At 33.1% G+C, this 15,224-nt stretch overlaps 3 protein-coding genes across 4 annotated transcripts; 2 read left to right on the top strand and 1 right to left on the bottom strand.

Annotated features, from left to right (window-relative positions):
- The first annotated feature begins 28 nt into the window (after nucleotides 1-28).
- On the top strand, nucleotides 29-3,750 carry LOC113853682 (glutathione S-transferase T1-like). Its single transcript, XM_027484200.1, has 7 exons — nucleotides 29-237; nucleotides 316-389; nucleotides 613-673; nucleotides 778-831; nucleotides 1,450-1,529; nucleotides 2,108-2,313; nucleotides 3,050-3,750. Exons 1-7 carry the CDS (start codon nucleotides 173-175, stop codon nucleotides 3,260-3,262), a joined length of 753 nt encoding a protein of 250 aa, XP_027340001.1. The 5' UTR covers nucleotides 29-172; the 3' UTR covers nucleotides 3,263-3,750.
- A 768-nt stretch (nucleotides 3,751-4,518) lies between these two features.
- On the top strand, nucleotides 4,519-7,604 carry LOC113855251 (glutathione S-transferase T1-like). Of its 2 annotated transcripts, none has more exons than XM_027486810.1 (7): nucleotides 4,519-4,701; nucleotides 4,781-4,854; nucleotides 5,089-5,149; nucleotides 5,771-5,824; nucleotides 6,226-6,305; nucleotides 6,807-7,012; nucleotides 7,175-7,604. In XM_027486810.1, the coding sequence occupies exons 1-7, from the start codon at nucleotides 4,631-4,633 to the stop codon at nucleotides 7,370-7,372; spliced, it is 744 nt and encodes a 247-aa protein (XP_027342611.1). In that variant the 5' UTR covers nucleotides 4,519-4,630; the 3' UTR covers nucleotides 7,373-7,604. The 2 variants fall into 2 exon arrangements, with proteins under 2 accessions (XP_027342611.1, XP_027342610.1); XM_027486809.1 differs by having other exon boundaries at nucleotides 7,160-7,604.
- A 671-nt stretch (nucleotides 7,605-8,275) lies between these two features.
- Nucleotides 8,276-15,118, bottom strand: LOC113856547 (probable copper-transporting ATPase HMA5). The gene is made up of 6 exons (XM_027488402.1): nucleotides 14,840-15,118; nucleotides 11,457-12,851; nucleotides 11,081-11,335; nucleotides 10,278-10,400; nucleotides 9,505-9,981; nucleotides 8,276-8,692 (listed from the first exon to the last, which is right to left on the bottom strand). Exons 1-6 carry the CDS (start codon nucleotides 15,116-15,118, stop codon nucleotides 8,276-8,278), a joined length of 2,946 nt encoding a protein of 981 aa, XP_027344203.1.
- Between the last annotated feature and the right edge of the window lie 106 nt (nucleotides 15,119-15,224).

The raw sequence follows: 15,224 nt of genomic DNA, 5'->3' as shown, positions 1-15,224 counted from the left end.
AGAAACAAATAAAATAAAAAGAGGTGTGTCTGAAAACAAAGAAAGAGAGGAGAATGAACACAGCTTTTGTCAATACAAGGCTTGAAGCCCAACAGCCCAAGAAGGCCCAACTAGTTGATGAATAAAAAAACCAGGGAACGGTGTGGAGTGGGTGAAGACTGAAGGAGGAAAGATGAAGCTGAAAGTGTATGCGGATCGTATGTCTCAGCCATCCCGTGCGGTTCTCATCTTCTGCAAGTATTTTCCCCCTTTTAACTTTTTTTTTTATTTATTTTTTGCTTTTTCCTTCGCAATTTGAATTTGGTTTCTGCATAGAGTAAATGGAATTGATTTTGAGGAAATCAAAGTCGAACTATCCAAACGCCAGCAATTATCTCCCGAGTTCCGAGGTAATTATTATTTCCACTTGTGAATTTTTTTCCCATCGAAAACACTATCTAAACTTCGACTTTGGTTCTTCCATAGCCAGGTAAACTGAAAAAATAGTATTTATTTATATTTTATTTAATGTTAGTTATATTTTGAAATTATTTGAATTTAAATCCACCGTGAATTTAAATTCTTATAATTGTATACTCACTCAATTTTGACTTTTTTGGAATTTTCTTTCAGCCGTTAACCCTTTAAGGAAAGTCCCTGCTATTGTTGATGGAAGGTTCAAGCTATTTGAGAGGTGCTTCAAATTTCATTTCATCTTTTGTGATTCCCATGAGTTTGTGGGGTTATGTGGAATTATCTTCTTTGATATTGATGTACGTGTTCTTTTCTTTTCTGCAGTCATGCAATTCTTATCTATCTTGCTTCTGCTTTTCCGGGAGTCGCAGACCATTGGTTAGTATTTTCCCCTTTTTACAAATTTAAGTGCATGGGAGTGATAGAAACATACTATGAGTTATTAGTTAATTGAAAAAAACACGAGTGAGATTTATTAAATTAGAAGTGAAATTGACATAATTTTTTTAATTTTTAATAAACTTTAGTAAATAATAAAAATGTACTAGTGTGTGTTCTCTCTTAATTGCATTACTCTCTACAAAATCATGACATGTGAATGAACAATCCAATAGAGGTGTTGGGTTGTGTTCATGCTTTGTTGGTTAAATGCTTAATGCTTTAATTGCTTTGTTTCTTAACAAAGCAACCTCAGTTAGTGGAGTTCTTTGGCAACTAATGTTATTTTGATAGTTTATGTGCAATCTTGCCATAGCATGAGATTCACCTTAATTTAGTAGGAACCAAAATCATGAAATATGAACAAATGATGCTTCTGTTCCTAAACTTAAAGGATAGACATGCAGATATCCTACTGCAAGATTTACCTTTGAGTATGTTACTTATTATATACTGCAGGATTCTTTCTGTTGTGTCTATATAGATCCCTTATTTAGTTCATTGCATACACTCCTGTTGCCTTTTTTTTAACATTATCTGTTCCATTCATCCCTTTAGGTACCCGGCTGATCTTTCCAGGAGAGCAAGAATTCACTCTGTGTTAGATTGGCATCACCAGAATTTGCGTCGTGGGGCAGGTGCATCATAGCTCAAAAAGTTCTTTGTTGTCGTGGAAATGAAACTACTCTGAAATTTGTGTAGTTCATGAGTTCTTAGTTAAGTTGGCCTCCTTTCATGAATCTCAATGTAAAGAAATCAGGGATTAATGTCGTCTTTTGCTTGCTAGCTGGATTGGAAATTTTTATATTCTTGGACTTTTAAGGAGTTTGCTTTTCCACTTGCAAAGTATGAAGTTGAATCAAGTTAATATCATAGCTTGAAGATAATGTAGTTAAGCTTCAAAAAATATGTTCAAACACTGTACTCTGGACAATTTAATTGGTTGTAGATAACAGTATACATGTAATAAGCCTTTCTTTGAGGTTTCCTATCAATTGTGAACTAATTTGCATTAGTTTTTTAATTTGGGTATTGCTGTGCATTTTAAGGTTGACTGGCATTGTTCTTGTTCATATATATGTTAATGCTATGCTTTGCTTTAATTTCTGCTGAGTAATTTCCTTTGAGCACGGGTGAAGATGCTGTTTTTGTTTTGCATGCAAAATTTTCCTGCTTCCTCTCATTTAATGTCATAATCTTCTTGATTTTGTTTCAGCCACATTTGTTCTAAACACTGTACTAGCACCACTATTGGGTCTACCACTAAACCAACAAGCTGCTGCTGAAGCTGAGAAAATTTTGATTTCATCTCTGTCAAAAATAGAGAACATTTGGCTTAATGGGGATGGACGGTACTTGCTCGGTGGCTTACGACCATCCATAGCAGATCTCAGTCTGGTTTGCGAAATTATGCAATTAGAGGTAAATGGGGAAGTTCATATATATGTACACACACACATAAGAGTTATCTTAATGTCATGGCTTGCAGGAGAGTGGGGATGATTCTATTTTTTAATTAATATTTTATCTTATGAGTTTGAAAAAATAAAATTGTAGACAGCTTTCTGCTTCAGTTTGTGTTGTGTTTGTGATAGGAGTGGACATGTGGGCTTGGGTCATGAGGAAAGGCCCAAGGCATGGAGGGTGTATGTTAGGAGAAATCGGGCTAAGAATAGAAAAGATGATGTGGCAGAAGTTGTAACAGAATTGCCAAACAAGGGGGAATGAAGATTTGGGGGAATATAAGGAATGAAGAGGGGAGAGAAAGATCACTTTTTGGATAGGGAAATTCTGTTATGGGCAGGGAGCTGTAGTCTCTCTGTATGAGCGGTGCTCTGTGGCAGTGGGGTTGTTTATTTCCTCCTGTTTTGCTTTCCTTTATATTAAATAATATAACCATTTCTAGACTTTTTTTTCAATTAATTCTGCAGTCTAATATCTGGTCCCTAACAGTTTGTGTGATTGAAAAGTTCTGAAAATACACACATGGTCTGGCATGTTTGGTTTGGCCAAGGGAAGGAAACCTAACTTACCCTTTATATTGGTCTAATTAAAAAACTGTTTACCTAGAAATGTTTCATGCAGGACAGAATGCTGATCCTCTCCTCAAGGGGAATCACGATAGTGATTTATTTACTTATTTTGGATTTGGATGCAGCTTTTAGATGAGAAGGATCGTGATCGTATTCTTGGCCCACACAAGAAAGTTCAGCAGTGGATTGAGAGCACCAGAAATGCAACGAGGCCTCATTTTGACGAAGTTCATAATGTCCTTTATAAGCTCAAAATGAAGCTTTCCATGCAGCAATCTAATCAGGCACATGGCGGGATGGAACCTAGGACTAAAGCGCAACTAACTTCAAAGATGTGACCATACAATCATGTCAGGAACGTACTTGTGACAACTTTCTTGATATATTTGTTGGTTGCAATTATCTGGCTTGAAACATCGAAGATGAAGTTTATGTCTGTATTGTGACCCTTAATCGGACTACTAAGCTGGGCAGATAATAAATGTGATTGCCATTTGAAGATTCAATGTAGTCCTCCTAAGTGCTGATTGGACATCATATATGTTAGTCTTGTCTGTCCTTTAAAAATTTGCCATGAAAATATTGTCGAGGAGCTGTGTAGTACTGTAGTATTTGTCCATGGAGAATTGGGTAACACAAACTCGTATGCTGCATCCAATGATGTGGGAACAGATCATTGGATGATAGTTATGCTAACATTGTATCAGAATGGTTGATACAATTCATCTCTGTATACTAAATTAGAGTTTACTTTCCGTAGATTAGTTATATTTCTTACTTCAATTTTATATTAATTTCCCTCGCTGATAAATTTTCTTTCTTAATTTATCTCCATTTTAATTTTATATTTATTTTTTCTTTGATTATGCATTTATTGTTTATAATTTAAAAAAATATGTATCTCAGTAGTTTTAATTTTTTAATTATGTATTTTTATATTGAATAATTTTATTATGTTTTTTTTTTCTTGAATTTAAAAATACTTGTGTAATGCCTAAAATTACTGCTATCGAATTAAAAATATTGACATAGCTGATGAAGATAATTTTTGTTACTAAAAAAAGCTCAAGCCTTGTTGCAAACCATAATCCTTAGCTCTCACCAGCGATCGTTATAGTTTGTTTTAGCCTTCCTGATATATTTGTAGTCTACCCTTGATGGCCGTACGTAATTTGATTCTACGATCAAGTCCTTTCATCGTTTTCAAGTATATCTTCTTCTTACATCAGACGCTTCCCACAAAGGGAGACATTGGTATATTACAACCTAATGTTAGATGATGTTAACATTGATAACGTCCCAAAATTGAATTTTTTGAAATAATTAGGCGTTTCGGTCCTTGCTAACCATAATAATATCTTATACAATTATAATTATTATTACAATTTAAAGAGATAGGAATGTGTAATTTTTTTTTTCATTGCAGTGTCTGCATGAAAAATTGAAATTCCCTTCTAACAGACTGTGTCTTTGTTTTTATTTATTTTTTATACGTTTCTACATAATGGAAAAAAAAATGTTTCTTATCATAAATCCTGAAATATTATTAGTTTAAGAATATAAAAATTGATTGTTATACTGTATCTTGGTAAGGCACATGAACCGATACAAGTTGATAAGAGAGTAAAGTCAAAGCAACCGCGTTGCTTTGCTGATTGGTGTGTTTACCAAGCTTGGAGTTTAGTATCGGTTCTAAGTTTGGAAAGATGATGGCAAATCTGAAGGTGTATGCGGATCGTATGTCCCAGCCATCTCGAGCAGTTCTCATATTCTGCCGGTAATAATTATTTCTTCAGTATTGATCTGTTAGTATCATGATTAATTGAAAACACTAACATCTTGCGTGTGTTCGAAAGGTTTAACGGAATTGACTTTGAGGAGATTAAGGTAGACATTTCCAAACGTCATCATCTCTCTCCTGAATTCAAAGGTATCTATCTAAGATAAAAAAAAAAAAAGAAGAAGCTTATGCACGTTGTAAGTATTCACTAACGATTCTTTACTTAAGAAGGTAAGATAATTAGATATTAATAATATTATAGTATTTTGTCCTGGCACTCACTAAGTAGTAGATTGAAAATTTAATAGCATGTATCCATTTATGATTGGTTCCAAAAATGTTATCTTGTTAATATCTTTGAATGCCCCCTGTCATTTATTGCAGAAGTAAACCCTCTGCAGAAAGTTCCGGCTATTGTTCATGGAAACTTTAATCTCTCAGAGAGGTAATTATTGATAATGGCCGTGTCTTTTAACCCACCTCTATGATATTCATGATTATTGTTGTACTCTATTGCCCTTGTTATTGGAGAGGAATATAGAGTTCTTATTATGTCGATGACTTTTGTGGGGATGCGTATCAAAGACTTGTTAGGTCTTGTAACTTCAATCTCTTTGACCTAGTTGTATATGTTAATAATATTATTTTATGCCATGTAATCTAAATCTTGGTTACTGCCGGGTGGGTTGTGATATTGATTTACTAAGAATTATCAGTTGCTTATGAAATTAATTTCACTTTATTTGTAAACAATCTCTTATTCGAATGATTGGATGGTTTATATATGTCAAATGCAGAGTGGTATCAGAAATGATCAATGTGAGTGCTCCTTTGTTGAGAAAATATTATTTTTTTGGTTTAAATTAAGTTTGTGCTTTCTTATGGGCTATGTGCATCATGACTTAGGAAAGTGAATGAACCATACGTCCATATTGTGCAATCAAATTTTTTTTTTTGTAATCTCTGTAAATCCTGTAATGTTATAAGTTTGAATTTCCTTGTTAGGAATTATTTTACCTTTTGATTTTGTTATATATTCTTAATTAACCTCGTTTTCTTTTGGCAGCCATGCAATCCTAGTGTATATTGCTTCTACTTTTCCGGGAGTTGCTGACCATTGGTTAGTAGGGAACTACTTCTCTTGCTTCTGAAATCCTGAACTGCTTGGTTGTTTTAAAGAAATACTTCAAAATATCAGAGCTGAACTTTTCCACTATGCAGTAGTCGAATATGATCCAGAAAGGGCTTAATCATGATCAGAGTTCCTTGTCCATTTCTAATGCTCTTGTTCCTCACTTTTGGATGTTTATTTGAAAGAACATATTAGGATGAAACAGAATATAAATATTTTTAAAGCATGTATTCATTCCAAGTCCAATTTTGTGCTTCCAACATATACATTTTCCACAATGTAAATTACATCCTAGTTACCATGCATTGTGTATAGAAGTGTAAAAATTTTGCATCCAAAATTTATAATTATTAGTTTAGTTACGACAGCTTTCCCTCTTGATCTATCAGGTATCCAAGTGATCTTTTCACGAGAGCCAAAATTAACTCAGTATTGGATTGGCACCACTCTAATTTACGACATGGAGCAGGTGCTTTACACAACTAAATCCAGACATCTTCTAACCACTTTGAGTGATGTAATTTGCTGCAAGCAGTTGAGTTTGTTAAACTTGTATACTTGTTAGGGATTGTAACATCTACAGACTTACTAACTACTAAAAGAAAATTCTATCACACAGTTATTATCTTCTGCATTCTCACTATGAGCAGTAAAGTTTGTTGTCTGAAATATGAATACTTGACTGCAAGTTGGCAAGATCTTTAATAATTATTTACATGGATCAAACTTGGATTAAATAATTGCTCACTTGTGTAGAGCTTCATGTCATTAAGTTAGTTCTGGAAATTATGCAACTATTGACTGTGATTTAAAACCATAGAATAGACGTTACCATGCTGCAAGCAATGGGTTAAATCACATGTTTGTAGCTAGAGAACATCTTTTTTTCTCCTATTTTTTTTCTTTTATATAGAAAGAGCACGTCCTTGTAAAATACAACTAACTAGCAGAAGCCCACCACCGTTTGCAGTGAACTATGTATTAGATACTGTTCTGGGACCAGCAACAGGCCGTCCACTGAATTCAAAAGCAGCTGCTGAAGCAGAGAGAGTTTTATTATCTTCTTTATCAAAACTAGAGGATGTTTGGCTCAATGGAGATGGACGCTTCTTGCTTGGTGGCTCTCAGCCATCTATAGCAGATCTCAGCCTGGTTTGTGAACTAATGCAACTTGAGGTAACTAGATGTGACTTGTTAATTATTTATACTGCATCCATCCAAATTGGCTCAGTGTCTTGAAATTTCCAATTGAATCAGAATGGTGGTTAGTAGTATAATTGTTTTTTACATGAATTTATAAAACTATACTATGAATAAACTTAGGTTTTGGAAGAGAAGGATCGCAGTCGGATATTATCCCCATACAAGAAAGTTCTTCAGTGGATTGAGAATACAAGAACTGCAACAAATCCTTACTTTGAAGACGTGCATAGTATCCTTTATAGAGCTAAGAAGAAATTTGAACAGCAGCGTTCAAAGGTAGCTGAAAGTGGGACTGAGCCTAGAAACAAGATGGGGAGCCATTCAAAGATGTGAAAGCCATGCCTTCATCTTTGTTGGAAGATTGACAACATAATCATAGCCTTTTCTTTCAGTAGGCTTGAGCCTTGCGTTTCTGGCTGTGCTTTGTTGACCTGAATAGCTGTATGGCTTGTTCTTCCTATTAAGACAAAAATATTCACACACCCATAAGAAGGTTTTGGCAGTGAAGTAATATGGCTGTACATGGCAACTGCATATTCTGCTTCTATCTTCACTCTTAACCAAATGGCCAAATAATTGTGTACATTCATTCTGTAATTTTATTAATCACATTTTAAAAAAAGATTCAACTACTTAATTTTATTTTGTGGAACATTGATCAAGTGTATTTGAAATTAGGTAACTTTGAACAAGAGGTAGACAACACAGATAGAAGAGGCTACAATTATGAAAATTAACAAAATTCTATTTACACCAAAAACCTTACATCATTTTTATACTTTCTATATTATATTGAAATATGTACTTTTCATATTATATTATAGGTTTTGTTAACTTTAACTCCAAGAGTTGACTTTAAGCATCTAAAAATAATAATTTTTTTTTACAGAAAAAATACATTTATGTTATTAGAATTATAAAAGTAAAATAAATATTTTTTAATAAAATATTAATATAATTAATTGTTGAAACTTATTTTTAAGGTTGAGATTACTCCTTTTTTTTAGTTTTACAAATATTATATAAGAAATAATGTAAATTTTTCGAAGTAAAATATCATCATTTAAGGGGAAAAATATGTACGACTTGAAGGATTTTCTTTTTGTACATTATTCCAACATCAGAAAAACTTATTTACAACTTTGAAGGATGTACGTGCAAAACATAATGTCTTCCAAACAATATTTACAACTTCATTGTCACTAGACCCTGAATAGTCGTGCGCCATATTTGACATCACTGAATGCTTATGCCCCGTATCTCAAGGTTGTCTAGCCCCTTGGGTCTCCTATAATACTTCAACAGTAGAGAACAGCAAACAACACTGACAGAAGAGGCAGCCATGGCAGCACCAGCAATCCATGGTGGCAAACGAAAACGTGTAGAAGGGAAAAGAGCACCAGCAGCAATTGGAATGCCAAGGAGATTATAGCCCAAAGCCCAAATGTAGTTAAGGCGGATACGAGAAAAGGTTTTTCTAGAAAGGTGAATGGCAGTTATGACATCCTCTAAGTTGCTCTTCATCAGGACAATATCAGCAGCCTCAATAGCTATGTCTGTGCCAGCACCTATTGCCATTCCTACATCTGCCGCCACAAGTGCTGGAGAATCATTAATACCATCTCCCACCATAGCCACTGTGTATCCACCACCCTAAACAACCAGAAATGCACTCAATATGTTAACAGCACGTAGGATATTTTGAGGTGCTATGCAGCATAAAAACCATTCATCTATCTTTATCCAATAGTAAAAGCCTTAAAAGCCCTCGATTTAGACTCCAAAAAATATTTTATTGAATATTAGCCTATTAAATATACTTTTTTAGGAAAACCCTTGTTCTACCTATTAGGATTTTCTCTTTTCATAAGAAAATTTTTATTTTTTCGTAATTTTTTTCACTAATTAACTCCATTTCTTTTTTTTTCCTCTCATACTATCTACATTTGTATTTTCTTTTCTTTCTCTTTTTTTTATTGAATAAAAATTTTGCCCCTTTTAATTTAGGGTTAAAATAATGCTAAACAAAATTTATTTTAATAATTTAATAAATAATTTTTCATTTTACATAAACTGAAGGATAGATTATAAATGAAATTATAAAAATTTCTTTTTTTAGTTTAAAGAAGTTTCATCTTAAAGTTTGATTCAGACTTGGGTAGATGTTGCGTCGGCCTTATTCATGACAAGGCCTACATCCTCTTCAACCAATTGCACTGTCAGAGAAAAGACGAACATGTCTCTTTCTATCTATTGTTGGATAGTAGAACTACGAGAGAAAGTTTCATGATATGGTATTCAATTCTCAACTCAGTAACCAATTAATCTAGAGTTTGATCTTAGTCACTCTTGTTTTTCATTCTTCTAATTAAAAGTTGAATAAACGCACTAGGTAGGTAGACAAGTGCAATTATGTGTCATTATAGCTTAAAGCTATATCTAGACTCCAAATTGAGAAAACATACCTGCAAGTTCTTCACTTGCTCTGCCTTCTGCTCCGGTTTGGCCTCGGCAATAACAGTTTCAATTCCAACTTCCTTTGCTATAGAATTTGCAGTACCCCAATTGTCCCCCGTCACCATAATGCTCCTTATTTTCATAGACTTTAGAATGGAAATGACTTCTTGGGCACTTGGTTTCAGTGGATCAGATACTGCTACAACTCCAACTACTTCCTTATTTATACATACTAATATTCCAGTTTGAGCCATTCCTTCTGCTTCTGTCAGCATCTCTTCAGCCTCAACAGGAAGTGCAATATTGTGGTCCCCTAACAAGGTCTTGTTACCCACAATTATTTCCTTGTTCCGAACAGTGGCCTTCACTCCATGTCCAGCTATGGACACAAAATCGCTTGCTTCTGGCCAAGTTGGGTTCTCTTCATCTCTCAATTTTTTTGCATACTCAACTATGGCCTTCGCCAGTGGATGCTCACTGTTAACCTGACAAAGCCAATTATACAATGTAAAGTTATTTGCAATTATTCAAGAATAAGCATGTGAAACTCTAGAGTCCATGTTATGTAATCAACCCTGATTTATAAAGAGGCAAAGCCTTTTATAATCAATCAACCATCGATATAATTTTGTCACTAATTTAGTTATTCAAATTTATAAATTTATCATCAAATTCGTATACATGACAAATTAAAATAACAAAAAATATGAATTTGATAATAATTTTATATTTTAAAAGATTAATTTAGTTAAAAGAATTTTGATAATAATAGAATGCCTACCTCAGCTGCAGCCACAAGTTCATAGAATTCCTGGAGTAACATATTTATCAACAATTTTGTATTTACTACCACAGGCTTCCCAATAGTGAGAGTACCTGTCTTGTCAAATACAACACAGTTCACCTACAAGACAAACCATAAACAGATTCATACGTTGTAAGTATATATATATAATTTTTAGAATAAAAATAAAAATAAAATTCATAAATGTAATTATTTATTAAGTCATCTATTATGAAAATATTTAAAATTATTTATTTAAATAAATTTAATATATTAAAAAATAAATGTAATACTATCATCATGAAAATAGTAAATATTATATTTAATATTATTAAAATTTATGAAGGTAAAAAAAGTAACTCGTGAACTTAGTTAAAAATAAATATTTACAAATTTAAATTTTAATTAGTAAATTTTTTTATTTTTTAAATATATTTTTTATATTTAAAATATAATTTTTTTATTAATTTTAAAAAATAATTTAATAAAAATGATAAACAAAAATATGTCTTTTACTAAAAGATAGTATAATATTTATTAATGATTCTCTAAAAAAATAAGCTAATTCACCTTTAATATTAATCTACTTTTTTTATATATTAAAGATTAGCCAAAATAAATTTACTGTATACAAGACTTTAAAAAATTAAAACCGTACAGTGAATTATGTAGAATGTGCTGTGAGCCTAGAAACATGTTAATAGCTCTACCAGAAGTCATTTCATGTTACTTCCACCTCCATTGACAAAGCAAATCTTGAATTTGAGTAGCTATGTTATTGTCTAATGGGAAATGCTAACCTTATGAGCATTTTCTAATGCTTGACCTCCTTTAATCAGTACACCCTGAGATGCACCTACTCCAGTGCCAACCATAACAGCAGTTGGTGTTGCTAAACCTAAGGCACATGGGCAAGCTATGACCATGACAGAAATTCCAAACTGCAAAGCAAGCTGAAAACTGTCCATGGACGATGGTATCCAAGACTTGGGGTAAGCATGAAATCTTCCAGCTAGATACCAAGCAAGCCACGTTGATAAAGAGATTAAAATAACCTACAAAAAGAAATCCTTTGAATGTGAATAGTAGTGTACTATATAAACATAAGGATTTAATTAAAAAAAAAGTTATCAGAAAAATAACTTGTAAAATTTCATATAATATATAACTAACTACCAGAGGCACGAAGTATTTGGAAATGCGATCAGCAAATTTCTGCACAGGAGCCTTGGCCATCTGCGCTGACTCAACAAGTCTAACAATCTGAGAAAGAGCACTCTCTGATCCAACCCATGTAGCCTTAAAATGCAACACTCCATTCTCATTCACAGTTCCTCCAATAACAGTGTCGCCTTTCCTCTTTGCCACAGGACGTGCTTCACCAGTTATCATGCTCTCATTCACGTGGCTTTGACCCCAAATAACAAGTCCATCAGAAGCTACTTTTGCACCGGGAACAACTTTAATCACATCATTCTTTTGAATCAACCTGCTATCAATTTCTTCTTCCCCAACAACATTTCCTTCACTGTCCAGTGTCAACAATATAGCAGTATCAGGTGTCAAGTTCATGAGCTTGGCAATTGCATCGGATGTCTTCCCCTTGGCCAAAACTTCAAGGTACTTCCCCAACAAAATAAAAGAAATAAGCATAGCACTAGTCTCAAAAAAATCAGTACCCTTGAAATCTTGTGCTGTAGCAGCTCTCAGGACTGAATATACTGAATAGAAATATGCTGCATTTGTCCCCAGAGCAATCAAAACATCCATGTTAGGAGAACCATTGCGCAATGCTTTAAAAGAACCAGAGTAAAATCTCTTGCCTATAATAAATTGCACTGGTGTAGCAAGCACCCATCTTAAAACTTCCCCCACTGTAAGCATGTTCACAACTTTGGCATCAAGTCCATGCTTTATTCCGGGGATATACATAAGCACCATAGAGGTTAGAAACACAGGCACAGTAAAAACCAAACTCCATAAGAAGGATCTATAGTATTGCTTAATTTCCTCCCTCCTATGACTATTTCTTCTTCCTCCTTCTTCAGGGAAAATTTTGGCCCTGAAACGCCTAGACCCGGTTTCTTGAATCACATTAATGAAATTTCTTGGTCCAATCATGTCAGGTTTATAAGAAAGAGATACTTTGTTCAATTCAGGACTTGTTTCTACACCTTGGACCCCTGGAAGGGCATGGAGAGAATTTTCAATGATTCTCATGGAATGACCAGTTCTTACACCTTCAATCTGAAGGTGTATTTTGCTCATGTCTTCACCTGTGCTAATGAGTGTGGCTTCAAAACCAGCGTCTTGTATTGCTTCCAATATTTGATTGTAGCTAACAACATTTGGAGTGTAGTGAACTTCAGCTTCCTCAGTTGCTAGAGCCACTTGGGCTTTGACCACTCCTTGAATAGATTGCAAAGCAGATTCAACACTTGAGGAACATGAGGTGCATGTCATTCCTTGGATTCTTAAGCGGCATGCCTGAACAGATGTCTCATTTGTGTCATTTGTGACTAATGTCGCTTCAAATCCCGCATCTTCAATGGCCTCACGAATGGTCTCCTCCTGATTAAGAATAACATTGAGACATCAAGAACCAAGAGAGCCAAGTAAATCAGTGAAAATTAGTCTTCTAAAGTCAACAAACATAGTGAAATGAAACCCATAATGAGTTAACTTATTTTTGTCACCTTACTGATAGAGCTTTTAAAAAATATGCCACTATTTTTCTAAATTTAACCGTTTCTAAACATGCACTAAATCTAACGATACAAGAGCAGGAGAAACTATGAGTAAGCAAAAGCGCAATTTCTGATAGTTAAAAATGAAGAGAAGCCATATATATAAGGTGAGACAACATGTTTAACAGAGTATTCATGCGAGAAATTTATGATGCCTTAACTAAAAAGTCAAGATAATATAAGTGAGAAAAGTTTAAGAATTTAAATCTAACTACACGTAACCCGGCACGTTGCGTGATCAAATTAAAAAAAGTTATTTTGTAACCTTGTTTGATTAAAAAGCTTGCGTCAATTTACTTACAATGAATATTATCTGTTTGATTACACAAATGGATATCATCCGAAAAATTGATTTACTGGTTTTGTGTAATAAAGGTAAAGTGATATGATTTGTTTAGGTTTAAGACACAAAAGGAAAAATGTTTATTCTCAGAGCATCTTTATTTGTGCTCTTTATTTTTAAGAAAATATCTTATAGAGACCTCTTAAAGTCTTTATACCCTTTATATGTATGAATAAAAATAAATAAATAAAATATATATATATATATATATATATATATATATATATATATATAAAATAAATAATGTGATATAATAAAAAGAGAGAAATAAGGAAAGATAAAGAGTGCTAAATGTATATTGATACTAGTTGAATGCTTATAAATCAAAGTTGTTCTTTTTATTGAAACAAACAAATAATAGTAATAATAATTAAAAACTCACTTTTCTTAGTTATGGAACGTTACACGCTACGGTTTCTATGCGTGTCCAACAAAAATTTTACCACAGTGAATATAAATTAACAATCAACAGAAAATTTAGAACTAAACGTTGAGAAGTGAGAATCAAGTAATGATAAAAAAAAATGACAAATTTTTTAAAAAGGAGAAGAATCTTTGATAGGGTAAAAATGCGAAGAACTTATGTAATACGCAATTAATTATATTGCATTTAGAAACAAAATAATAGCAAAGCTTTGAATACAATGAACTAATAAATGAAAAGAGTCGAAACGTAAAATTGAACCAGAAAGTGACACCATATATTGTATACCTAACTAACACCACTCCACCGCTCGCCATACACGAAATCAAAACAAGCATTTCACGCAGAAACCCACCCGAAATGAAGGAGACTCAAACTTGTGACAATGGAAGCAGTAGTATATACGGCTCTTAAAAAGCAACCCTTAAATAAGTTTCTTTTTATCTTCATAAATGTTGCTGTTTTTAAAATTAGCTTTTATAAAATAAATTGTTAGTATTTAATTAGGGAGCATTTTAAAGAGTTTAAAATTTGTCTATAAAAATAATTTTTTGATTCTCATAAATTCTTTTTAACGTTCTTTAATAAAATCAACATAGCTTAACAACATAAATTATTTTAATACAATTTATAGTTAAAAATTATATAAATTTTTATTTAAAAATACTTATTAAATAAACATTTAATTAAATTGTATATTCAAATGTATTTTTACTTTCGAAAATTTCAGAGGTAAAAAATTAATTTATTTCATAAAATAAATTATAAAAAAAATTGTTGAACCCACCCTTTAAAAATAGGTTTAAATACCTAAAACTAACGAGTTATTATTGAAATATATATATATATATATATATATATATATTTATCAGATGAAATTAACGAATATAATAAATATTTAAAAAAAATAAAAGAGTATCACTTTTGAAAGTTGAAATTCCAATAAGAATCAAAATAAAAAATTTTCCAAAAAAAGAAGATACATAAGATGCATGATGGAGAATGATGGTATGGTATGTAACAGTGTCATGGATAGCATACTTACGTTAACGAAGGAAGGGTAGAAGAGGACTTGGGCTCGGTTGTTGAGAGCATCAACGAGGGCTTCGTGAATTCCGGGAAGGCGCTTAACGGCTTTCTCGACCGAGGCAGCGCAGGCGGAGCAGGTCATTCCGGTGACGGAGAAGAGTGCTTTTGCCATAACCATATCGGTGTTGGCTTCTTCTACAGTGACGCCTCTGGGGTACCTCGGCATGGAAGGGTAGTGAGGTCGCGGCGATGCCACATTTCGCAAGCAACCAAACGCTAAAAACTTGGTTCCCATCTTCAACTCCATTAACACTCAACAACAATACCACCGCTAAGCCTCTTATAGAAAACGACTTCCACCCTTTTACGCCTCTTTTTACCATTTCCGTTATGTTACAATA

This window comes from Abrus precatorius, unplaced genomic scaffold (genome assembly GCF_003935025.1).
Source record: "Abrus precatorius isolate BTA unplaced genomic scaffold, Abrus_2018 Scaffold11, whole genome shotgun sequence".
Classification (NCBI taxonomy): Eukaryota; Viridiplantae; Streptophyta; class Magnoliopsida; order Fabales; family Fabaceae; genus Abrus; species Abrus precatorius.
The sequence above is the reverse complement of the archived record's forward strand: the minus strand, read 5'-3'. Positions and strand labels throughout refer to the sequence as shown.